The 27,151-nt window shown below is 42.3% G+C and overlaps 1 protein-coding gene across 2 annotated transcripts in view; it reads right to left on the reverse strand.

Moving 5' to 3' along the window:
* The window catches only part of LOC146008104 (serine/threonine-protein kinase 4-like), a 78,294-nt gene that overhangs the window by 19,509 nt on the left and 31,634 nt on the right, over positions 1–27,151 (reverse strand). For both annotated transcript variants that reach the window (XM_083147040.1, XM_083147039.1), the window contains exons 5-9: positions 21,771–21,935; positions 20,362–20,529; positions 11,879–12,016; positions 8,859–8,987; positions 1,030–1,228 (exon numbers count right to left, since the gene is read on the reverse strand). In XM_083147040.1, coding sequence (XP_083003166.1) covers positions 1,030–1,228; positions 8,859–8,987; positions 11,879–12,016; positions 20,362–20,529; positions 21,771–21,935 — 799 coding nt within the window. The remainder of the gene's footprint in view (positions 1–1,029; positions 1,229–8,858; positions 8,988–11,878; positions 12,017–20,361; positions 20,530–21,770; positions 21,936–27,151) is intronic.

A 27,151-nucleotide genomic window follows, 5' to 3' on the forward strand; every position in this document is an offset into this window, starting at 1 on the left:
TTGAACAACTGACTGGAACCAATTTGTTCATCTGTGCTGCAAAAATTCGGAATGGCCCAACTCTTCTGAGAACACAGCATTGTTAGAGACAATTTCATTAGTATGACCAACATTATGCAACATATTTATTTAACTGATAATCTGAATTGTTACTAATCTCAGATTGGAGAGCTGCTATACTTGATACAAGAATATAATGTAAAGTGACTTTTCTGCACACTACTGCTACTTATCCAGTCATCTATGCATTAATATGTAATGGGATGTGGTCAGGATCTTGACAGTGGTATCCCAACCATCATAATCCTGATGGATCCCAAAAAGTAATTGTAAAGGTCTAGGATTAGGCACCAGGGGTGGGAGGGTAAGGCTGCAGGGGCAGAGATATGGGTTAGGCACAGGGGTGGGAGGGTAAGGCTGCAGGGGCAGATGTCTGGGTTAGGCACAGGGGTGGGAGGGTAAGGCTGCAGGGGCAGATGTCTGGGTTAGGCACCAGGGGTGGGAGGGTAAGGCTGCAGGGGCAAAGGTCTGGGTTAGGCACCAGGGGTGGGAGGGTAAGACTGCAGGGGCAGAGGTCTGGGTTAGGCACCAGGGGTGGGAGGGTAAGACTGCAGGGGCAGAGGTCTGGGTTAGGCACCAGGGGTGGGAGGGTGAGGCTGCAGGGGCAGATGTCTGGGTTAGGCACCAGGGGTGGGAGGGTGAGGCTGCAGGGGCAGAGGTCTGTGTTAGGCACAGGGGTGGGAGGGTGAGGCTGCAGGGGCAGATGTCTGGGTTAGGCACCAGTGGTGGGAGGGTGAGGCTGCAGGGGCAGAGGTCTGTGTTAGGCACAGGGGTGGGAGGGTGAGGCTGCAGGGGCAGATGTCTGGGTTAGGCACCAGTGGTGGGAGGGTGAGGCTGCAGGGGCAGAGGTCTGGGTTAGGCTTAAAATACTAAACCGGGATCTGGATACTGACTGCAGGGATTTTGTACCCAACCTATCTAACACATAACAAAAGTATTGTTATTCTATTACAGATGATTGAATCTTACGTTTCATTGTACCAGAATCCTCCTCCTCCTCATCGTCCTCTTCTTTGTTTATTAACATGGTTCCTAATTGTGTTTCCAAGTGGTCATTTTCCACCATTGTGCCATCAACCCCTTCATTCATGGTACTGAACTCCTGCATTGTGTTCATATATGCTTTTCTGGCTTGAACCATTGTGCTGGAATCAACATTATCCTCATCCTAGAGAGGTACAGAAGACATTAATTTAAGAGCAATATATACACTTATCTGCCTTACAGCACATTGGTCAGTGTAGGCTTATATTATATGAATTATGTTCAAATCTTTAACAAGATAAATGAACAATTTGGACCTTTAGGTATAACATATTGAACACTAAACCTAAGTCCTGAACTTATTTATTGGTTCTAGCTGGTACACCTTCGGCATGGCAGTGTTACCTGTACTTCATGCATTATCTGGCAAGTATGGCATCTAAGTTAGAGTAGGATTGCACACTCAGGACCTTATGTAGAGAAGGCCACAATTGCACCACACAAAGTAACCGCAATTTTTCATTCAGTGTAAAAGTTGAAATTGTTTGTGCCGTATATTAAAAGTTGTAACTGCTGCCCAGTTTAGGTTAACTATATGGCTCGCTCACATTTACCCCATTACTTTTTTGCAAAATAGGCATGAATAAAACTTTAGATACTTCCAATGCATCAGAGACTCCTCCCCATCTCATAGGAGGAGAAAAAAACCTTAAAAAACAAAAAACATTTGCGCAAAAATGTGTGCAAAATCATGACATACAACCATAAATATACTGTATTCTAGTACATTGACTAATGCATCTATCAGTAAGTACCTTCACAAAAGGTTTGCTAATGCTATTGTCATCATAATCATCATCATTAAGTGGCTGTTCCCATTTTCCAGAGTAATTTCACCCAACATAGCTGGTGTAGCCCTTGCACCAGCACCTGGAACGAACCAAAATGAGATGGAAGGCCACAATTCTGCCTGCACAATCTCATTCAACTTAGCCTCTGTGCATACACCCATTGCTAACCAGTTACTCCCCTTCAGTGCTGATGTGACCGATGTGTGCAGGACTATAAATCATCTGCAGCTGCAGTTATTAGGTTACAGAGCATATGCAGTGCTAATAATAGCCAGACCCATCTGAATAAATGGACTTGAAGGCTATCCTGCATTATATGGAGAATGGTATTTGCTGAATGCCAATACCACTAGGAGGTGCTGCTTAGCTCAAAGAATAAATAAAAAAATATAAGTGTGATATCACTTATTTAATAAAAAAACAATGCATACATAATTCATATACACAGTACACCATTATAAACACAGACACACAAGACCTACAACATTAAACACATATAGCGAGGCTGGATAGAATAGAGTTCTATTATATACTGAGGCTTTTTGATAATTATTATTTGCTGTACAGTTTATATCAGGAGGCATTTAGCAATAGTTACCGATCCCATTTATTTATATTGCAGAGCTCCTTTGGTGGTTAGATAGTGGACACGTTTCCTTTCTAAGAGCAGATGAAAAAGTCCTCTTTGAGGTATAGTCGACCCTTTAATGAAGGGACCGGCTCCAGGTGCTAGCGTCCATATATTTTTATCCTTTATGGCTCTTGCAGGAGGGACAACTCCCTGGCATGGGATAAACAGCACCCAAATAGGCAATAACCGGGGATGGCAATACCGGGCTAGATAGGGCTCCAATACGCGTTTCTTCGCCTTAGATGTAGTCGGTGGCTTGCTCTGCCTTTTATGTAGCTTCTGTTCGCAGGGATTTTCATCCGCGAACTTCTGCATTTGCATCTCAAGCCTCGTTCTCGCGGCTGTTATTTGTGGATTACGATGGCCATCTTTATTTTTACATCCAAGCCTCGTTTTCATCAGCCAGTAAGATTTATAGTGCGGACATTTTCCTTTTCTTTTGTGTACAATCAAGCCTTTTAATCATTTGTATTCCAAGCCTCGTTTACAGCTCCGGTATATAGATTTAAGAAAAAAAGGTGAGGGGTGTGCAGCGCTGGTTGTAAAATAATAGTGAATAAATATACGTTGGATTGACTTTACATATATTTTTAGAATTCATAAAATGCAGAACATAATTACACAGTTGTAAGAAAATATATCACATTTAAAAAACATGCATGATAAACATATAAATAATTTTTTTGTTATAAAATGGTGTGGAGGCGGAATATGTGGGGTGTTGAACACCCTCACTGTTCGTTCCTAGTATGCCTGGAATAGTGAGGACCAACTCTATGATGTCATTAGAGTGGTTATATTTACCGTCCACCTTTGGGCTTGTGGGTTATGGATCCAAATCGTGCTGTATTTAGTTTGGTTTGGTACGCATTTCGCTTGTAAAAGCTTTTTCAAACTACCTTTGAAAAAGCTTTTACAAGCGAAACGCGTTAGGAGGTGGACCCTATCCACTGTGGAGGAGGACTACAAGCCTCAGTGGCATTTGGACCCCTAAAACCATTGCCCGAACCAGCCTGGACGGACCTGAACCATTGCACGCCAGTCACCATCAAAGGTGTGTGCTACTCCACACCTGGACCAAAAAAAGGGACTTTTGGACCAATCTTCCAAACCAAATACAGCACGATTTGGATCCATAACCCACAAGCCCAAAGGTGGACGGTAAATATAACCACTCTAATGACATCATAGAGTTGGTCCTCACTATTCCAGGCATACTAGGAACGGACAGTGAGGGTGTTCAACACCCCACATATTCCCCCTCCACACCATTTTATAACAAAAAACGTATCTATATGTTTATCATGCATGTTTTTAAAAAGAAAAAATTGGTGAGCCCACCCAAAATAGGGAAGGGATCTAGGGGGGCGCTTGGCAAGAGATGCTTCCCAGCAGCTGCTAAAAAACAGGATAGTTAGTCCTGTGTATACAAACAAGAAAGAGAGGGGGAGGTAGCAGCGCTACAATAAAGCGAATAAAAGAATTGGATGATCATTACAGCAAATATTTTACTGAAACAGATATATAAAATAGGATCATATAAACATATGTATTAAAATGGTCTACATAAATAGCACAATAAATGAAAGCCCATTGCCACACAAATATAGCAGTAGGAGAGTCCGTTCCTATTTTGCCCGGATAGGAGGGGGGGGGGGGGGGGGGGGGGGGAATGGTGGGGTAGTTTGGTGGGTATATTTACCACTCCACACTTGGTTGGTATAATTGTCCTGAGGTCCACGTGGTCGGCCCAAGATGGCAAAAATCACCGAAATCCACTGGAGTTTAGATCTAGAACAGTTCTGTATATAACACATTTGATAAAGCTGCTGTGGCAGCGAAACGCGTCAGTGTGCTGTTGCCCCTTTGCCACCACCACCTTATTGGATCGCAGTCCGGACCAGCCCAGGAGAAAAACTTCGTTGCCCCTCTCTACCAACTGGGGACATCACCATCAGGAATATTACCACACACAATACCCAGGTACCTGAGGTTATATACTAAACTGTTCTAGATCTAAACTCCAGTGGATTTCGGTGATTTTTGCCATCTTGGGCCGACCACGTGGACCTCAGGACAATTATACCAACCAAGTGTGGAGTGGTAAATATACCCACCAAACTACCCCACAATTCCCCCCCCCCCCCTCCTATCCGGGCAAAATAGGAACGGACTCTCCTACTGCTATATTTGTGTGGCAATGGGCTTTCATTTATTGTGCTATTTATGTCGACCATTTTAATACATATGTTTATATGATCCTATTTTATATATCTATTTCAGTAAAATATTTGCTGTAATGATCATCCAATTCTTTTATTCGCTTTATTGTAGCGCTGCTACCTCCCCCTCTCTTTCATGTTTTTAAAAATGTGATATATTTTCTTACAACTGTGTAATTATGTTCTGCATTTTATGAATTATAAAAATATATGTAAAGTCAATCCAACGTATATTTATTCCCTATTATTTTACAACCAGCGCTGCACACCCCTCACCTTTTTTTCTTTGGTTTCCTAGTCCAGGACTGACACACCTGGTTTTGTGCAGCTGCTACCCACTGAGACAGCTCCTGTACCTTGCGCCCCTACGGGTACACTTTTTTCCACCTGGTGTGGATAAAAAGGTGATACACACATTTTCTTTCCGGTATATATATTTGCCCTACTGCTTCTATATTTCTATTTTATTAGCCTCATATTAATAAATTTGTTATTGAGGCTAATAAAATAGGGTCGACTATACCTCAAGGAGGACTTTTTCATCTTGCTCTGAGAAAGGAAACGTGTCCACTATCTAACCACCAAAGGAGCTCTGCAACAAAAATACATGGATTGTAAGCTTGCAGCAGGGCTCTCCTACCTCCAAGTCTGTCTGTTGTTACCCAGTCTGTTCCATCACTGTCTACTATTGTAAAGCGCAACGGAATCTGCTGCGCTATATAAGAAACTGGTACTTGTGTATTAGCCGGGCTCCCAATTAGCCTACGTATGCAGGCGTAGGCTAGCTTCGGCAGCCCGGCTCTGTCCCCAGTGTCCATGCCAAGTGTACTGAGCACCTCTCACACAGCGCCGGCAACCGCCAGATCCACTGCTCTGGCGGACCCCGGAGGAGAGGGGATCATGCGGGCGCCGGTGGAGAGGTGCTCCAGCTGTCTGAGATGCAGGTGCGTCTTAGACACTCCTGCGTCTCAGTAATTATTAGTATGTACGCCTCATGCATAAAGGGGGTACGCAGGCGCAAGTGTGTCCTATGCACAATAAAGGAGGCATTTTCAAACCCCCACTATCCACGGCAGCCCGAAGCGAGCCCCCGCGAGGGGATGAGTACGTGTCCTCCCGACCTGTTCATACCCCCACTATCCACATCGGCATGAAGTTGATTCTCTAAAGTGTGGCGAGCGCCACGAGCCACCGTGCCCGAAGCGTGGCGCGCACAGCGAGCTCCGCGAGGAGACACAGAACACGTGAAGTAATCCGCCACGCTTCAGGCTCGGTGGCTTGCTACACTTTTCAAAATCAACTCCACGCCGATGTAACGCGTCCACTCGCCACGCTTTGGGCTGGCGTGGATAGTGAGGGTGTTTCAGGAACACATTCACACCTGCCTTATCATACATCTGAGGCGGTAATGACAACATCTGTTAACTGGATTTTAGTAAATAATAAAGGAGAAAAGATCACATTAACAAGTAATAAAATCAATTAATCATGAGAAAAGAAAATAAAATCAGTCAGTCAGTCAGTCATTCTTCAGAAACTGCATTGGCAGAAACAGCATCAGAAGTGGATGCACTTGTCTCTGCCTCTGCGCCGTCACCTTTCTCAGCCTGGGGAGCAGGGTTAGCGCATGGAGGATACGTTCGAATGTGTTTTCAGCGCCGACAGTCTTTTCTCCATTTGAACTACTGCAAGTAGGGGTCGAACTGATGGCGCGCAGTGCCCCTTTGGCGTTTGTTGCACCACTTGCAGGATCCCCAAAGGCGCTCAATGTTCTGGGTGTTAACCCCGGTCTCCGGATCCACGAAGTTGTACCGATGGTGCACCAGAGCATGGTGGTACCCTGCCAGCTCCAGCTGCTCTGTGTTGTAGGCACGCCAGCAATCGGAGTAGATGTGTCTCTCGTACTGGTGTCACAAAGCACTCACCAGTCTACCTGCAAATGCCTCCAAATATCCACTGCTGATGCAGCATCCGTCCAACATGGCCCTTCCTCTGCACAAAGAGGCTCGCGTCGACTTCAACGCTTTTCCCGGGACCGCCAATTTTGCATTGGGGCTTTGGGGCTGCGTCATCAGGGCCAAAGTGCAGGCCTGGACCGCTGTTTTGTTGGACATGTTCAATTGACGCCCACAAAAATTTATAGTTGTAAGCTCCTCCGCACAGGAATAAATAAAGCATACCAGTGTCAAAAACGGTAAACGGGAACCAATGTGCCGCACGCAGGCTCACCTTCTTACGGCACGATTTGATATGGCAGAGCCATGTTGACTCCTTCATGCTGAGGCGCATTGAGTGTCCATTTATGCAACTTTTAGTCTGTGGCAGCAAATGGTGCTGCTGGAAGAATAACACTGCCTCCTCCTCTGTCTTTGCCAAGCTGAACATTGTCACAGGTTCTGCAGCCATTACACTGGCAGCGGGAATACTGCACTACTTCTGACTGACAACGCTATGCGCGAACACTACGCTGATTCCGACAGGGACGCTCGCAGGAACACTACGCTACTTCTGACTGACTACGCTAACTACGCGGGAACACTACGCTTATTCTGACAGCGCCGCTACGCTAATTACGTGCCGGGCGCCCGGCTAATACACAAGTACTGAAACTGTAAATAAATAAATAAAATAAATGGAATCGGTAACTATTGCTAAATGCGTCTGATATAAACTGAACAGCAAATAATAATTATCAAAAAGCCTCAGTATATAATAGAACTCTATTCTATCCAGCCTCGCTATAGGTGTTAAATGTTGTAGGTCTTGTGTGTCAGTGTTTATCATGGTGTACTGTGTATATGAATTATGTATGAATTGTTTCTTATTAAATAAGTTATATCACACTTTTATTTTTTGATTTATTCTTTGAGCTAAGCAGCGCCACCTAGCGGTATTGGCATTCAGCAAATACCATTCTCCATATTTGTTTCAAAGTACAGAGGCACACAATTCCTCTGATAGGAGGCTGCAGCTTACCCAAAGCAAAAATAACCCACCACCAGAGTCATACCAGCGCTTCTGTGTGACTCCAGGGTCACTGGGTCTATCCTGCATTAGACCCAAAAGTGTCACTGCCACAATTTCCTTCAGGACTGGAACAAATAAGTGACCCACAAAAAATTGCTGTCTCTAAAAAGCAATGTTACACATATCTAGCGTTAGATTCTCATATCTGACCAGGGGCATAATTCAGCATGGATCGCTAATTAGGGAATTTGCAATCTGTTCGGCTATCGAACAACTGTGCATGCTCAGTGTTTGCATTGCACATGCTGGACTGCAATTAGCGTGTAAATAATTGGTACACATAGCAGTCACAGTTTGATTGACAGGAAGTCAGCGTTTAGGGGTGAAAACATGGTGTTCTGAGTGTTTGTGATAGTGCAGGGGTGCTCAGAAGTTTTTTTTGGGGTGGGTCTCTGATGTCAGTGGTGACCCCTTCCAGCCTGTTTCTTTAGAAGATTAGATGTAAGAAAAAACGGTTCGATAGTTCGGCTTTTGTAAATGGATGTGCGAATGCATTGCCATTTTGCAAGAGGCGGTAATTTGTCTGGGTGGTCACTTTTTGATCGCAGGAAACTGCTTTTTACCTAATGGGGCCTACACACATAGCGATAAAGGGTTATTTTCTAAGCGATCTTACTTAATTTGTTAATTAGTTTGCTTAGAAATTAAAACACACATCACTGTGTGTGTAGGGCCCATAGCCATAGCGATGCGAGTCCCCGCGTGCCGCTATCACCGGGAGATGTATAACCAGCCTGCTGGATAAATCTAGACAGACCACTTAGCAAGAGACTGCAGATCACCTATGTTTTGTGTAGTGGCAATAACGATGATCGATCTGCGTTAAATTGCTTAGATAGATAGATTCTGGGAAGCTCAAGGGGAATCTCCCATGTTAATCACTGGCACAAATCTCTAAGTGTGTAGGCCCCATAACTTGGAATCCATGCTGAATAAGGCCCCACGTCCAGCAGGGATAGGGTTTAAGAGAACAGACCCTGTAGCTGTAGAGCCACAGCGGATTGTCTGGTAGCCACGTATACAAGCCCTTAATAAAAAAAGAGTGTTTATTTTAAGTCTAAATACTGTTCACAGAATACAAACCACATTTTCCTCCTCTTCAGGCTCCACTTCAAGCTGCTGTAATTCACTGCGTTTGATCTTTTTCTCCATGGAATCAGTTATTAAATGTCGCAAAATAGCTGCTCCTTTAGTCGTTTTCACAAATGGGTGCTACAGTAGACAAAATTAAAATAAAAACAATATGTAAACCAGACTTTTTAGCAATCTAGTCTTATAAAAGGTAAATATTACCATTAACCAAGCACTTAATCTTCATTATTAATAACTTACAAAAAGGTATCTATACTTATCTGCATGCCCATTGTTTGATAATGCTTACTACAAGGCATAGCCACACACTTTATTCCTTCAAATACATGTTCCCAAGGTGAAGAATACACATAAATTGCACTGAAAATGCATAAGGAGGAAAAAAAACAAAAACAAAAAAAACCACAACATTCACAGAATTGCTTGATTCTCCTTCAAAGCATGAGGCAGATTCAGATTTGTACACAAAACCAATGGTTTATGTACAAGCCTGTGGGCAGAATAATATAAAACAAAGCAAAACAAAACTCGCAGTTCCTCTTAGCATTCTAGTCAGTATAGATAAGCTTTGGCTGACAACACTTAGATTGCACTGTAAACGCATGCAGGAAACCTCTATTTCCAACATGCACACTGCAACTGTGCCTTACTGTACAAATTGGAATTAGACCTCATTTTCACCCAGAACAGGCTCATGGCTAGGGATACCAACATGTTACTCAGACTGTAGTATGCTAATCACATCAACTGCAGCGGTGACCCATATTTTTATGATAGATGCAACAGATTCTATTTATCTACATACGTAACACTGCACCTTGCACAGCACTACAGTATACATGTGCCACATTGTAAAATATTATCATTTATTATCTAAGTACAGTACATTATCTAGTGGAGTATTCCAATGTACCTGAGTTCAAAGAGATATTAGAGTATCTAACAGAAAGAGATACACAGGGGAGGCATTCAGAAAATAGCACCAATGCGTTTTTTTCTACCATCTATATACACACAACTGGTTATTCTATATCCTATGCTCGCCCAATGTGTATACGACTTCTGTATTAACCTGTGGACTGAGAAAGTACTTGTTGGCAAAGAAGCCATAAACTTCAGAAATTACGCAGCAGACATGTACCAAAATATTCCGCTGCCTAAAGTGGCCACTGACTTATCTTTCTTCTGCATCACACAATCTACCATAAACTCTATTACTAGAAACATGTACTGTATGTGTACACTTTAAGAGTCACATAATGTATTTTCTATTACATGATAAAAAGTAGAAGCTGCTAATTCAACCCCATCCTGGCCCTGTGACCACCGGCAATTTCAAGTGTGACCTGTAAATACTTGTAACGTTCTAGACCCGGTGCTGACACCAGCATGAACATAAAGAAACACAACATTCCTGGTATATGTAATATAGTGTTCATTCTAGCACTTTCCTCTTGTCTGCCTGGGGTGTCGCTGTCTGCTGTAGTGCTTCTAGTACAGTGTGGTCTGTATATCAGCACTGATATGCAAACCAGACCTGTGCTAGAAACACCACAACAGACAGCGACACCCCAGGCAGGGACAGACAGCGACACCCCAGGCAGGGAACATGAACTGCATAGGTTTTCAAAGATGGCGGGTGCTAGAATGAACACTATAATAGGTTAACATTTCTTGTTACTAATAATGGATGACATTACCCTTGCCACTTTGTTTTATTTATTTTAAATTTAATATGTGTTAGAGTAGGACTTTGCCAAATACAAGGTCACTAAATAATTCAGTGTAATATTTACAGAACATACTATTCCCACCACATCATGTCCTAGTTTTCTGAAGTCACGTCTTCCTGCTGCCTACGCAGCTCTCTGACCACTTTATCTCTTCAGCAGTGAAAATACTGGCTATGAAGGGAAATCCGTACCCAGAGAGTTCCCAAGGAGTTTCACAGTTTAAGCAATTAAAGGAAAACACTGCATCTAGCTACACACCGCAATAAAATAGAAAACTACTATGATGGGAAGACTGAAGGTCTCACTAAATACTGGTCTGTCCATGACATACTACTACATCAGTATGTTCCTATGGACAGCATACTAATGCTCCATGTGAATACGATCTGTGCTTTTCTCCGAGTGGTCTGCTGAAAAACCTCATTTTTCAGTTCATCACTCTCAATCAGGGAAAGCTATGTGTAATCTACCCTAGCCTCCATCCTCCTGATAATCACACCTTACATCCCGATTCCATGCCAATGCTGCTCGAGTATAGGCCAGGCTCTGTGTGATTCGGCAGTGCTCCATGACCACAACTGGCTTCCACCAGATACCAGTCAAGGCTCTTCAATAGAATGCTTATTCTTACCTTGGATTTGACCTCTTTGGGTGAAAGTAGCCATCATGTTCCAATATTTTATATTGTTCTGTCCCTTTCCAATATACTATGTGTAGGTTACATTCTCAGAAGACCTATATGTATGACCTATCAGGGTTATATGAGCGGGCTATAGTCAAAAGGTCAACAATGCCAACATGACATTGTCAACAGTTATGATGGGGTCATTGTTAAAATGTAAACAGGCAAAGTGTCAACATTCTATCAGAATTCAGAAGTTGCTCAGGAGCCGCTGCAGCCACTGCTGGACCATCATACTTCTGCATCAGCAGTGCTTAAATAATATATTTAAAAAAAAAAAAATAATAATAATCTATAGAAAAATGGCACGGCAGCCATTTTCCAGAGTTTTGTTCATGCCATGCTCAGTAAGGAAGTTGCCTGAAAAATGGGTACTGCTCCATTTTCACGGAGACCTTCACCTCTTCTAGTACATTGCTAGAGTCTACTCCCACTGAATTATACAAAAACACACCTACTGTTGCGGTCTAGAGAGGGGGGGGCCCCCTCATCTAAAATAAGCCCCTGCACATACATGTGTATTAGTCACTATAAAATCGAATTATTATATATAGTTGTTTATCTGATGTCCAATTGGAAGTCATAAAGCTCCATACCTGTAGAAGTTCCGTTGCACTCACTCTCTGCTCTGGATTCTTGACTAAGCACTGGTTAATAAAATCTATGAACTCTTTTGACCAAAGTTCTGGTTTCCGGAGTGTTGGTGGTGGATTTGATGGGATCATGAATATTGCCTTTAAAAAGATAAATAATGCATGTGAGTATAACATAATAGACATATTTAAGTGTTCTATGAAAGGCTATAAAATGAGCCCCGCCCCAAAAAGTTTCTGTCACGCAATAAAATATGATAAAATAAAAATACAAGAAATAGGGGGATTTAACCAAAATGTATTCCAGTGACTGTGCTGGAAGTTCATTCACCATAACACTTGGAATGCCCTTGTGTTAACAAGATGGACCAAAGCATGGGTCTTCAACCTATGGCCCTCCAGATGTTGTGAAACTACATGTTCCAACATGCATTGCCACATTTTTTCCTATAAGAGCATGCCAAAACTGTCAGGGCATGCTGGGAATTGTAGTTCCACAAAATCTGGAGGGCCACAGGTTGAAGACCTGTATCATGCTGCCTTCACTCTTCCTGCTTCGCCTCTTTACCAAGGTCAAGCAAGAAATAGTAGCAATGAGATATATTAACAATCTTGGTTGCCAGAGTGGGTGGGGGGGGGGGGGGAGTGTAAAGCCTACCTTTTATTTGAATTTATGGTACTTGTTTCCTAGCACGGCCACACCGATTTACATCGGGGTGGTCGTGTCGGAAAAATCGGGTCGATCGCATCGCATGCGATTTGGTCGCATGCGATGCGATCGACGCGACCGACCCGATTTTTTGATTGAATGAAATGTAAATCGGGTCCCTGGGACCCGATTTTACATTGGATTCAATGTAAAATATTCCCTAGACCCCCAAATTTAACGACGTAAACCCCACCCCACGATAGACGCCAACCCGAAGCGTGGCGAGCGCAGCGAGCCCGCGAGGGGCGGTGGTGCGCGTCCTCCGACCTTTTCATTCTCCTACTATCCACGTCGGCGTGGAGTTGAGAATAGAATAGTGTGGTGAGCGCAGCGAGCCACCGAGCCCGAAGCGTGGCGAGCGCAGCGAGCCCCGCGAGGGGACGCGTATACCTGTGAAGTTATACGCGTCCCCTCGCTGCGCTCGCCACACTATTCTATTCTCAACTCCACGCCGACGTGGATAGTAGGGGAATGAAAAGGTCGGAGGACGCGCACCGCCGCCCCTCGCGGGCTCGCTGCGCTCGCCACGCTTCAGGTTGGCGTCTATCGTGGGGTGACGACGGGGACATTTATAATGTGAAATGGGTCATATTGGCCCATTTCACATTTTTTTAAAGGTGAGATGGACTTAATCAAGTCCATCTCATCTTGTGCCATTATAATGGCACAAGACCGACGCGATCCTCACGATTTCAATGTTAAAAAGTATTTTAACATTGAAGCCTATGGGGAAATCGGGGGCATCGCGTCGGGACCAATGTTAATGGTCCCGACCGACGCGATGCCCCCGATTTTGTACCTTTGCCGGCAAAATGGACCTGATTTCAAAGGAAATCGGGTCCATCGTGTGGATCGTGTACCTTAACTTAAAAGGTACACGATCCACAAGACTGTGGCCGTGCTAGGAAACAAGTACCGTTTATATATAACAACTGTGAGCAACACTGGCATTTTTAGTGGATCTTTTAAACGGGATGCAGTTATAATCCCGGCGTTCAAAATCCCGACACTTTCTCCCTCTATGGGTGTCCAGGACACCCATAGAGGGAGAATAAATTAGTGTGTCGAGCGCAGCGAGGCACTGGGCCCACTGTGTGGCGTGCGCAGCGAGCCCGCAAGGGGGATGGGGGGGCGATCCACGTCCCCCCTTGTCGGGATTTTGAACGCCGGGATTCCGTATCAAACATCTCACAGAGATTTTGGCACTCAAAAGGTTAAATAGGAAGCCAGCACCTGCCATAGGGCCACTGCAAGTATTAATGTTGCAAACAATTATGGTGTCTAAAGATACACCAGACTGTCATGCAATGACTGTGGATAGCTACAGGCTTCTCTGTCCTTGCACATTTGGGGGGACACAAGGGAAATAATTTGTAGCTGCATTAGCATACAAAAATGGAACCCAGCCACGTCTATGTTTGTCTCCGAATCAGCCCCAAGGTGTCTTTATCCTATTTAAAGCACAGACCTGTCATTGAAACCGTCATGAGGTGGATACATAGGACAATATTTCCAGGTAGACATAGCTAAAGATGATTGACACTTCTGCTAATACTTTTAGCTTACAAGGAAATTTGTTTGCAAACCAAGTTGAACAGCCTTACATTGAAAACACTATATGCAATTGTGGTTTAGGATTTAAGCAGCTTGTAAGATTACCCCCTTTAACCTGGTAATGCTGGCTATAATATTATCATCCAATTGAAAGGATTTGCCAACAACTATTTGTAAGCCTGGAACTGTCCTTCCCTGAGCAGAGCCAACTTGGCCATCTACAATATCTTGAATCTGTCTAATATTCTCCCTCAATATCCTGACTGTAATGTGAGATATCGGAGATGATTCCAATCAGCCCTGATTTCCCGTCATGGCTCCAAGATACAGTAGACAGGCAGTGTTCGCACAATAGGCCCTATAATTAGATCCATTAACCGGAGATCAATGACTGCCTGTTACACCGCAGTTTCATTTAGATTTTTCTGCACTAGGAATACTGGACTTATATTTCCTGCTTAAAGAGCTGCAATGCCATAGTAATAGGGCTCATACTTCTAATAATATAATGTACATATGCAATATCCCAGGTACCTGATATTACAGCTATTACTAATAACATGTGCGTGTTTTCACAAATGTTTACAGAAAAGTACACAATGATGCTCAGTAAAAGTAAATAAATTAGAAACACCTATTGATAGATATCTGTCTGTCATCTATCTATCCATCTCCAAATCTGTTCCAGGGAAGGGCTGCCGCTGGTGCCCGAGAGGTCACACAAGTGGGGACGAAGCAAAAGAGAAGCCACCTAAGGCACCCTGCAATGGGTGTTATTGGGTCAACGATCATTCCATCACTCCAGTCTTACGCACTAACAGGCTACTGTCAATGGTCGACATGGACAAAAGTTTGACAAATTAGGATAAAAGGTTGACATGAAAAAAGAACAACATGAGGTTTTTCATTATTTTTGTGTCTATATTGACATAGCTCGACATGGACACTATATGTTTACCACCTGGGCCCGCCATGCTGCACTCGGCACGCTATTATAATCTAACTTTATGCCCACACGGATGATAAAGAATGAACAAGTTTTTTTTTGTTTTGTTTTGTTTTTTAAATCATGAAAAACATGTTGACCTTTTGATTTTGTCGACTTTTTGTACATGTCGACCTAATGTATGCCAACCTTCTGACTGTTGACCAATAGTGGTCGACCTTTTGACTGGATATCACCACACCGCCTCAGAAAAATATTTTCCCCCCAAAAAATGGAGGTATTATGAGCAGATACCATCTTAAAGGCTAATGTCAATTTCAGGTTCCAAATCATTATTCGTTTCTCAACTTGTGGCCTACTTTTTACGATACAGACATGTGCGAATGACAGAAGTGCCTTTGCTTTTTTTTTGGGGGGGGGAGTCAGAATTAGGTAGTCAGACAGTTTCCACAAGCTGAAGTGAACAGCAGCAGGTGTCCTCTGTGCATGCAGTCCCATGTGGGTCTGTGCCTAACTTTCTGGGTTGGGTGATGCTCAGGATGATACTGCTGGGGAGTAATTGTAAACACCAAGATTCAACCTAGAAATTTGGGATTATAACATTCATTCGTTTAAACTCAGTTTTTCTGATATAAATAACCGCATTCATGTCAGAAAATCAGGACGGTACAAGGAGATGGCTTTTTACAAACCTGATCTTTAATATTTGAAGCTTACAAATCTACAAATTGAAGTTACAAAATGTGTCTTTCTTCTACATAAAGCCCCAAACATTAATGGCAGGAAAATCTAAGTTGTGTGTCATCTCTCAAAGCAGTGACCACCCATAAATGTAACCTCTCTGCTCCGGTATCTCATTTACATAAATCAATGTCACAAACTGAAACATTGTTTATGCACTTAAGCACATTTGTAATCCCCAGTGAGCAGGGAATGCTCTCATGCTGCCCATCTCTTCCCTGATATGTATTGTATGCCTACAGCCTCTGCTACCCTGGCATGTAATTATACACACTGTTCTGTAAAATCAGGTGCACCCGCACAAAGGTGGGGCAGCTTGCCACGAAAGAGCATTTTCTCTGTGAGTGTTATTACAAGTCACATGTCATTTATTGAGGAATCTATAAAAATATAAATCTTGGCATGTGTGTGTGTTCCTTGCATTAATAATATCAAAACGGAATAACTTCATTTTGTTAATGGCTCCTTTATTAACTGCAAAAGAAACAAAATCCAGGCCTGCAAAGATTCCTTATGTACACAAGTGTGCCTCTTTGTCCACGAAGGTCATTTCAGTAATCTAATGCTTTCATTTCGGGTGTGGTATGGGACCCCGTCAGTGGGGATCCCGACAGTCATTATCCCGACTGGCCAGAGTCAGACAGCATGGCGAGTGCAAAAAAAGCCCCTTGCAGGCTCGCTGCGCTCGCCACGCTGTGGGCACGGTGGCTCGCTACGCGAGCCACCTATTCTATTCTCCCTCTATGGGGGTTGTCGACCCCCGAGGGAAAATAGCGGGAGGCCGTCGGGCACCCGGCTGTCGGCGTTTTGACAGTCGGGATCCCGACATCGGGTAAATGATTGTCGGGATCCCGACTGTCGGGAACCCGTCCGGCACCCTTTCATTTCTACATGGGTATTAGTCTCCTAAAAAAACGGTTTCATTTGGCCTTAATTTGGTTTTAAATTAAGGATACATCTACTGTCCTTTGTGTGTTTGAAGCTGTTGTTTATGCGTTTTTAGAATGTAAGCTCTCACGAGCAGGGACCTCTTACCTCATGTGCTCATCCTTTCCTACTTCAGCAGTCTTCGACTGCACCAAAGCACGCTGTTTGCTGCCACCTGGATACTTATGTTGCAGCAATCGGCTGATGTTCCTATCATCATTTACCCTGTACTTATCCTGTCTTGTCTTCAACTGTAAATTACTATTTTCCATTTTGATTATGTGTACTCTGTAACTGGGCGCTGCGGAACCCTTGTGGCACCATATAAATAAAGGATAATAATATGCATTGCCAATACTCGGCAGCAAATTTATTGCAGTAAAAAAAAAAAAAAAACACACAATCACAGACCAACATTGGACAGTGCTTTAATTTACCAGAATTGAGTGAATATCATTCATTTGCTGCCACATAGTGGTGTAAATATTGAATTACAAAAGAGCATGCTAAACACAGGGCCTACATCTTTTTTTGGGGGAAATAATCAGCTGCAATAAAAACTGATTTAAGAATGGCTGAATTAGCAGGAAAAAGTAATAAGCATGTGTAACATAAAATCTGTGAGAAAACGTGACTGTTTCTCTGGTGGTGAATTGCAGATAGTACAAGTGCTAAAAAAATATTTTCCTCTACATTGATGTGGCATCTTTGCAAAACTCAGAATACAGCCACAAATATTTTGCAAGGAATGTTATTGGTGATGGAAACAAATGCACTGAAACTATTAATGACAATTTCAAACTAAATAAAGCATTTTAATAAGGGACTAGTAATCTTATGCAGCTTCTAAATCTGTTAAAGAAAAGCTGTTTGCTACGAGCAAAAGGTGAGGATGCTTTTTTATTGCCTTATGGGAAAGTCTGCCTTTACATAGTACTTTGGTACCATTTACAAACCAGTGACAATGCTAAGGTGCAACACTTTCTCTATGGGATACACTACTTACTTGTCTGATATACAGCTATATATTAGGGCACTGCCACACTACATTATGCTTTGTAGCATCTGTCATGGACATTTAGCATAGGTTTCTGGAAAAATAAATATGCCAAAACATTTCCACGAGACAACAGCAGGGGAATAACAGTTGCAGGTTACCGATGGAGTGGCTCTCCAGGGCGGGTGCGGATTATTATATAGACAGTATTTAGACAGACTGTCAATAGGTCTTCCCCAAATGGTCGACATGCAATAGGTCAACAGGGTAAAAAGTTCGACATGGGTGGGAAAAAAAGTCGACGGGGTGAAAATGCTGACATGAAAAAGTCACACATAAGAAAGGTAGACTTTTTGTCAACGTCGACGACTGTCGACATGGACCCCCAAATAGTGTATTGCGTTCCCTCGCACTGTGCTTGCCATGCTTCGGGCTGTGTGCCACACTGCACTCGGCACACTATTCTACTATGATGACATAGATGGTAAAGTAAGAGTCTTACCTTATCTTTGTGTTGCCTGGAAGCCACTGAAGCAGCCATCTGGTTTGGTCAGGCTCTGTGGATGGCTACAGCAGACAGATGGGGACCATGTCTCCCCTGTCTATGTCTAGATAGCAGGGGATGCCAACTCAACTTCCTGGGTACAGGAAGACCAAACACAGTTCGTGACTGCACTGGGTCCACTGTGACTGGCAGAGATTTCCTATTGGAAGTCCTACCAGTCAGTCAGACACTACAGACAGTCCCATTGGGAGCCATTTCCTTCTACTGCGACTGCCAAAATGGGCTCAGATAAGCAGAGCGCTCCATGCTTTTTGTGCAGACCTAGCCGGCTTCTATGGGCTACAGCTGATGCAGTCCATAGAAGCCAGTCTAACTTTCAGCATATATCCTGGCATTCCGCCCAGTGTCAGCATATGGACAGATGCAATGCATATGTGCACGCCAGCTGCTCACAGTGCAGGGAGAACCTTCACCATAAAAGTATTTCACCAAAAGCAAGTGACATATGTCCCCAAAACCTGTCCTATTCAAGAAGCCTTGGGCCAAAGAAATCTTAAGAGGGTAACTAAAGGGACACACATATTGTTAAACGAGATCTAAGTTAAGCTTCTTTATTTGTTTGCTTCACTGATCTGTAAAGAATATGGTCAGGATACCAACTGACGGCATCCCGACACCGGAATCTCTAGAATAAAAATGCAGACGGATCCTCGTCGTGAATAAGAGGGGTCTGGGGTAGGGTTAGTCTGCAGGGTGAGAGAAGTGTTAGGGGTAGGTTACAGGAGGGGACAGCTGGGGTAAAATACTTACCCGAAAGCTGATAGCTTTCTTAGGGCAGTATTCAATGAGAAAAATTCGCTGTGATTTCTGGAGAGTTTGTGCTTTTCACGCGGTGGAGAGAGGTTTTTTTTCTCCAAAGGCGAGCCACCCTATTCAATGTGAAATATTCTCCGTCTTTCTAAGTGATTCTCACCGTCTCTCTCCGTGTAGAAATTCTCCATCTTTTGATGGAGAGCAGGAATGTGAACTTTTAAACTAAAAGGGTGTTTTTTTTAATTTTGGTGTAAAAAAATCAGGTTTTTTTTTCTGTGAAGGGCCATGTTATTTTTATTCATGTGCCTATAGCACATGAATATATATTTAATTTAAAAAAAAATATATTTTTTTACATTTTTTTTTTTTTTTTTTTACACAGTGCAGCCAGCAGGGGGCCGGAGCGCTCGAGACGCTCATTAGATATTCATATATTCACTGCCCCCGATGCACGTTCGGGTACAGTGAATACTGGGTCCCCCGCTGGCTATAGGGGGGGCAGCCTGTGCTGCCTGGGTCCAGGGGAGCCCTGCTCCCCTCCCCATATCCCCTGCAGCAGCCAAGAGAGACTTTAATCTCTCTTGGCTGCTACGTCCCCCGGCTCCCTGACAGCTCCCTGCCGCGGACGCTCGTCCGCTGCAGGGGTTAAGACTTTAACACGTTGAATAGGGGGAGCAGGAGGCTCCGGAACACGGAGAGTGCATGGCGAGAGAAAAAATCTCTCGCCATGCACGGAGAATATTTGACATTGAATACTGCCCTTAGAGTTGAGATTATGACGGCCGGAATTTCATACTCAATTCATCTGTAATTTAGACTCCAAGCCAAGCACTCAGGCTTTGGCTTTATATGCTTTTACTGTATTCAGGAGTGGAGGTGTTGGAAAACATGTATTAGGCTTAATCTAAGCATATCTTTTTTTATGGTCATCTTTGTGGAAAGTGTTATAAAGAAAAAGCATGTTGAACACGTTATTTAAACCATATTATATAGTTAAATGACACATAAAAGTGGTGAATGTCAATAACCAGATGTGGATATATCTGCTCTAGAAGACAACAGTGATGAGATACAGGCTTTATAGTCCACATCTACTAGGAACCATGCAGGTTCTATAGAGCCATAATTGGATGTACAAATGCTAATAGCATTAACCAAACTTGAAGGTAAATGCTAAATGTTCTGAATAGTGTACTATTGGTAGGCAGAAAAGCGAAGTGACATTTGTACACAACCCACTGCCTACCTATCCAAGACCGTAACCGTTATTGCTCACTGTAGCCATATTGCTTACCCTCATTGGATGAATATCGGCATATGGAGGTTTGCCTTCAGCCATTTCAATTGCAGTTATACCAAGAGACCAAATATCTGCCACACAGTTATAGCCAATCTCTTGGATCACCTCTGGAGCCATCCAAAAAGGTGTACCAATAACCGTATTCCGCTTCGCCATAGTGTCCTAACAGAAATAACATAAAAGTTATAATGAAAGAATTGCACACATATTGCATTTAGCTGGTGCAAACACAAATAAATAACTTGATAACATAGCGAGTTTTTAGAAAGTTTACAAAATGTATCCTTGGACAAAAAAGGAGCAAAACATCTAATCCCATTTTTATTTTATTATACCATTAAATACTATAAAAAAAACTATGAAATTAAGTGAATTGTGTTTATATGTGATCCTAATGTTCAGTTATACTGCTTTCACATTGCAACCCTGCTTTCAACCCACTTTTGTAAAAGTTTCATAAAATGGGTCAAAAGCCAGTTAAACCCCTTTCACATTGCATGTTGTAACCAGTATATTACTGTTTCAATACCGTTTTTGTACCTTTCACATTAAACCTGTTTCACCCATAAAAAACGGCTTCTTTTCAATAAAACTCCGTTGTGCACTTCGTGCTTGTGGGCGGTGACAACATGCAGGGAGACAACCAATGACCCTTGTGCAGATTATCATGTGTAGTTCAAACCGGTTATGGGCTGTTCAGACTGCAGGAAAAACTGCTCAGAACCGTGCAGGATCCTGCTTTTGAACGGTAACAGTAAATTAACTGGGGAGCTTTCACACTGCAGCTGGTACCGTTTTAAAAGACAAAAAAAAGGGCAATATACCGGCTTACAGCTGCAATGTGAAAGGGGTATTATATGGTAAAGGGTTCTGTTTGTACACAAATTTTATGATTGGTAATCACCAGAACTGGTTTTGTCCATAAATAATTGACCATAAATAATATGAGTTGGTCTTGGACCACCACCCAGAGGCACCCCAGGGAGCAACGGCACATAGTTTGGGAACCACTGAATTATACTATAATATACTGCACACTAACATTGTACAATCGTTCTAGTGCCTTTGATATAATATAGAATAATTAAGTACTAAAAAAATGGATATTTAAACTACTTAAAATGTTCTTATTTATATGGTTATGGACAGAGAACAAATAATATCAAACAAACAGGAGCATACTGAATCCTATAGCGCGATGTACTTTTACCAAGACTTACGGTAGTTTAATTGTTCCACTAGTTACATAAAACAAAGCATGTGCAATTTCTGCAGATATTCTGTACCAAATGGTTTCTGCAATATATGGCTCATCACCACGCAGTCCTAGGTGAGTTTATTGGCAGATATACAACAGAACCACAAAAATGTTATAAAGTCGGGTTGATGTGTGGAGTACTTACTGTTAGCTGACCTGCCACACCGAAATCAGCTAGTTTAGCAATGCCTTCAGAATTTAATAATATATTCCCAGCCTTGATATCTCGGTGTATTTTCCTCATAAAATGAAGATATTCCAATCCTTTTAAAGTTGACTGCAAAATGGTTGCGATTTCATCTTCTTTTAACTACAGAAAAAAAGCAGCAACAATAAAACTGAATGGGTCAAAACTGAATGGGTCAAAACTGCATTCATGCTTATAAATAACCATTTGTGGAGCATCCTATGTAATGCATATACAAATTTCAGCCATAACAATATAACCACCTGCTTAATATTATGTAGGTCCTACCCACATTCCACCAATACAGCGGTGACACAATGAGGCAGGGACTCCACAGGACCATACATGTTCAATGCATCAAACCATTCCTGAACAAATTTTGCAGCATGGCATGTAGCATTATCCTGCTGTAAGAGGCCACTGCCATCAGGGAATATCAGTGCTAGAAGGGATGTTCTTGGTCTGTTGGTAAATGGTACATGTCAAAGTAACATAGATATGAGTGCCAAAACCCAAGGTTTCCAAGCAGAACCTTGCTCACTGCCGCTGTCAGCTTGCCTTCTTCCCATATGGCATTCTAGTGCCACCTAATGTAAAAAGAAAATGTCATTCATCAGACTAGGCCACCTTCTGCTCCATTGTGCAGTCCTGAGGTCTACTGTAGGAACATTCAACTATGGACAAGAGTCAGCATGGTCACTCTGAATGGTTGGTAGTCCTTTAATAAAGCTACAGGCTTGTAGCGAAACATGTTAGTTGTTTTTGGCACCACTCCAAAGCATTACCCCTCTTGACTATTGGACCAATTCAGGTTTTTGGACATTCTTGGACTTGGCTACTTTCTCCATCTACCACTGCACACTAGAGTGGACCAGATATCGGTTCATTTGGGACATGGCCCCAGACCTCCATCCTCCGGCGGCCAAACATATTTAGCCGTGAGTAATAGAGAGGACATAAAACATCAGCACTCTAAGGATATAGGGCCTTATTCTAGTTCACTCTTGCTGTCAAAATCCTTCTTAGATGGACAAAACCATGTGCACTGCAGGGGGCAGATGTAAAATGTGCAGAGAGAATTAGATTTGGGCGAGTTATTCTGTTTCTGTGCAGGGTAAATACTGGCTGCTTTATTTTTACACTGCAATATAGATCTCACTTTGAAGTAAAACCCCACCCAAATCTGCATTGATCACTATTCACTATATTCTCTCTGCACAAGTTACATCTGCCCCACCTGCAGTGCACATGGTTTTGTCCATCTAAGAAGGATTTTGTCAGAAAGAGTGAACTAGAATAAGGCCCATAGCACCAAACCTTCCCTCCAGCAGCAAACTATATTGTGCCATCACTAATGGTGAGGACATTTACCACCTGGATTGTTTTGGACCCTGTCCACTACTTCTTCCTTCAGCGGTGGAAAAGTATAGTAATGTGCGCTTACCTTTTTAAAAATACCATGGTCCAAGAGTACCTATTTCCATCATCTGTTGGCCATCATCACCCCCTATGAGTTTGATACCTTTATATTGTTTTTCATTCTTAGTTTTTTATATTGTGTGTTTGCATATTTTTGGCATTTATATAGTAAAAGTTTTTCTGAAATCCTTCGTTACAGCAACAGGGAATGGTGACTGCAAATGAAGACTGTTCAATACTGTAAATGCCAATATGATTTATTGAAACGTCATTAAGACTTGTATATAGTGATCAATGCAAAATCAGATCTGATAGCTAGTAAGTATAGTTTGTTGTGGGGAATATATATTTTTACGGTACATGTGTATTATCTGGGCGCCCGATATATCGCATCGCATGCCACTAGTTAAGGCATGCGATGCGATGGTACCCGATTTTGAGCCTTTCCCGGGAGGAGTGTACAATGTTAATATCGCGTAGCATCGCATGCCTTAACTAGTTGCATGCGATGCAACGCGATTATACCCGATATTACATTGCACAGGCACCCTGATGCCTGATTACTATGCGAAATGCCCCCCCATTGTTAACGCCACCCCAGTATCAATGCCAACCCGAAGTGTGGCGAGCACAGCGCGCCCGCGAGGGGCTGCGGTACGCGTCCTCCGACCTTTTCATACCCCCACTATCCACGTCGGCATGGAGTTGATTTTAGTTGAGCCCGAAGCGTGGCGAGCCCCGCAAGGGGACGCGTATTACTTCATATGTATTCCGCGTCCGCTCGCCACGCTTCGGGCTTGGTGGCTCGCTGCGCTCACCACACTATATAAAATCAATTCCACGCCGACGTGGATAGTGGGGGTATGAAAAGGTCGGAGGACGCATACCGCCGCCCCTCGCGGGCTCGCCACGCTTCGGGTTAGCGTTGATAGTGGGGTGGCGTTAACAATGAGGGGCCATGTAACATAGTAATCACCCATCTGGGTGCCTGTACAATTAAAAATCGGGTCCGATCGCGTCACATCGCATGCGATATGATTGTATGCAATGCGATTTTTTAACGTGTGATGAAAAAAAATCGGGTGCCCAGATAATACACAAGTACCATTTTTACAGCTAGTTTTATGTTTAGAGTTCAAGTAAGGCTAAAATAAGCGAAAACCATATGTCAACATTCTGGTGTTGACATGCTAAATATTGACAGTCTAAATATATTACCATTTTAATTATGTCGACACAAGCGTACAGTATACTGAGATAATGGCTGTCAACCTAATGTCCATGTGGACATTCTGATTGTCGACATTCCGATTGTCAACATTCAGAACCTAATCATAATTAGTTAAACCACAACTGCCCCATACCGCATCAATCAGGATCATCTCTGCATGGCAACCAGAAACATTATGCAGGAGGAACCAAAAACCAACCACACCTGTTTTACATAAAACATGAAGTGAAACTCACTCATATACTATACTGTCACACTATAATCTAAGCACTTCCTCTTAGTGGGACACTATAAATAAATGTCAGAACAATAAAAGTTGCATTTATAACCAATAATAGAATTCGTTTTTTTTCCCCACTCTGCAATGTAAGAAGACAAATAATTACAAACCTTGGGTTGCGATTTCTAAAATACAACAAAAACATGGATAGGCATAGCCGGCTGCAATATGGAAACAACTAATATTACAAATGCACAATAATAATTATATATATCTATAATAAAAAGAAAAAAAGAGAAGATAATAAAAAAGGTTAAGAATGCAGAAGAAGTACGCTATGATTACTAAAGGTAATAACATCATTAGGGATAAACATAGGCACGGAGACTCCAGTTATGCCATCTCCTTGTACTAATGGGACTACAGATTTTGTAACTATGAATTAGAATATTAGAATTCTTAATTACCAGAAAAGTTTCCTACAATCCTATAATACAAGGCTAATGCTGCTCCTCACCATGTCGGGCGCCCGAAGGAGTATTTCAAGGGGTATGGGTCATTGGGTCGACCCATATTAAGTCGATATGCTTTGGGTTGACCACTGAAGGTTGACATGGCTTAGGTTGACACATGAAATATGCCAACTTGGCTAAAGTCGACAATAGCATTAAATCAACAATGGGAAGATCGACAGTCGAAAGGTCAACGTGAGTTTTTCACATTATTTTGCCCCGAATGTCGAAATAGACACAGTCAAACTGTACCACGTACCCCCACATGACTCGATTCGCTCGTCATACTTTGGGCACAGTACATTGCTGCGCTCAGCACACTATTTTGTTCTCCTAAAATGCCGTAGTGGATGGTACGGCATGAAATACCGCCTGTCCGCACGTTGGCTCACAAAAAAAAAACGACCTTTTGATTGTCGACCTAATACTTGTGTCGACCTTCCAGCCCTGTTGACCTATTTCATGTGTCCATCTAAGCCATGTCGACCTTCAATGGTCGACCCGATGCATGTAGACCTAAATAGGGTCAACCTAATGACTGCATCCCATTTCAAGTGTTGCCATATTTGGCCATACAACCCTGCTGGCACGGGCATTACATCTATGTTGTTCTTTCATTCTGATGGGCCGATGAGATCATTTATAGAAACGTACACTATATTAAGCGGATAATTTGTAGCAAGCAGTGCTGGACTTACTGCTTCAGTGGCGATACCAAGTATAACATTATGTTACTTAAACCTTATAATGTTTCTGTGCAATTAAATGACTTAAGATATGGAGTATAACCACTGTACACCCAATGAAGATATTCACATAGCAAATTTTCTTGCCATGAGAGATTAACAATCGTGTGAAAAAACAAAGATTTCTCATAGCGTAAATGACATTTAACAACAACAAATAAAGATGACACTAAAAATGTAACTTCACGGAAGATAGTATTTATCAACAGCCAGCTTTAGAGATGATTCATTGGTAATGGCTACTCCACTTCTTTTGTGAATCGAGCAACGGAGAATACAGCAAAAGTAGAAAGACTCTTCCACAAAATAATAAAACTAATGGTTAATCGAAATCAGAACATTCAAAATGGGCATTCATTACAGAGTGTAATGTCCAACATAAGATAGTAGAGAAATCTATTTGGAGGCATTGGAATGTACTAAAGAAAGACCCAGTAATAGGCGGGGAACGGTCAGAAAAACCATGCTTTATTTAGAGGAGGGCAGAATCTGGGAAATAACTTAACACGAAGTATACACCTAGCTAAACCACTGAGACGAGGTATCTGCACTATAGTGTTTCATACTGTAGGTGCGGCAGCTGTATCGTGTGCAAGAATGTAAAAGGGACCTCTAAGAAAATGTAAGAAATCACAGTAAATGGATTAATTACATGTAATGAAAAGAATATCAGATCTTATTGAATGCACGTGTAATTTATTTTTTGTGGGGCAGTGATGCCCACTAAAAACTCATTTAGGAGAACATAGAAACATTAAGAATGGGGTTGAAACACATTCATCAGCCCAGCAGTTCATCACGGTAGTTCAGTTGCAGAAAGAGCTTTATGGGTATAAAATTGGTAGAAGGAAATAAAAGACGTGACCTAGACACTTGATTGGCAAAGCAGAAATGTGTATAATTTATGATTTTTAAATACACTAACACCAAATGGCATAAATACTGATTTTGAGCTTAAATGGTTCTTATAATGGTTTATATTATTTTATATTCTTTGCCTGTACCCATTGAACTTAGATAGGATTATATAAACACCTACAATTTTATACCTGTATTCTTTATACTATATTTATGCATTGTTTTAAATAGGTTTTAGACTTGCTTCGAATATGAATACATACGTGATGCTTAATTTATAATTAGGTCTTTCTAGTGCCTTTTTTTGTGGTTTGCTGCTTCATTATAAGGGGATTTTTGTAAGAACTTACCGT

The sequence above is a fragment of the Crinia signifera genome, chromosome 6 (assembly GCF_055691185.1).
Source record: "Crinia signifera chromosome 6, ASM5569118v1, whole genome shotgun sequence".
NCBI lineage: Eukaryota > Metazoa > Chordata > Amphibia > Anura > Myobatrachidae > Crinia > Crinia signifera.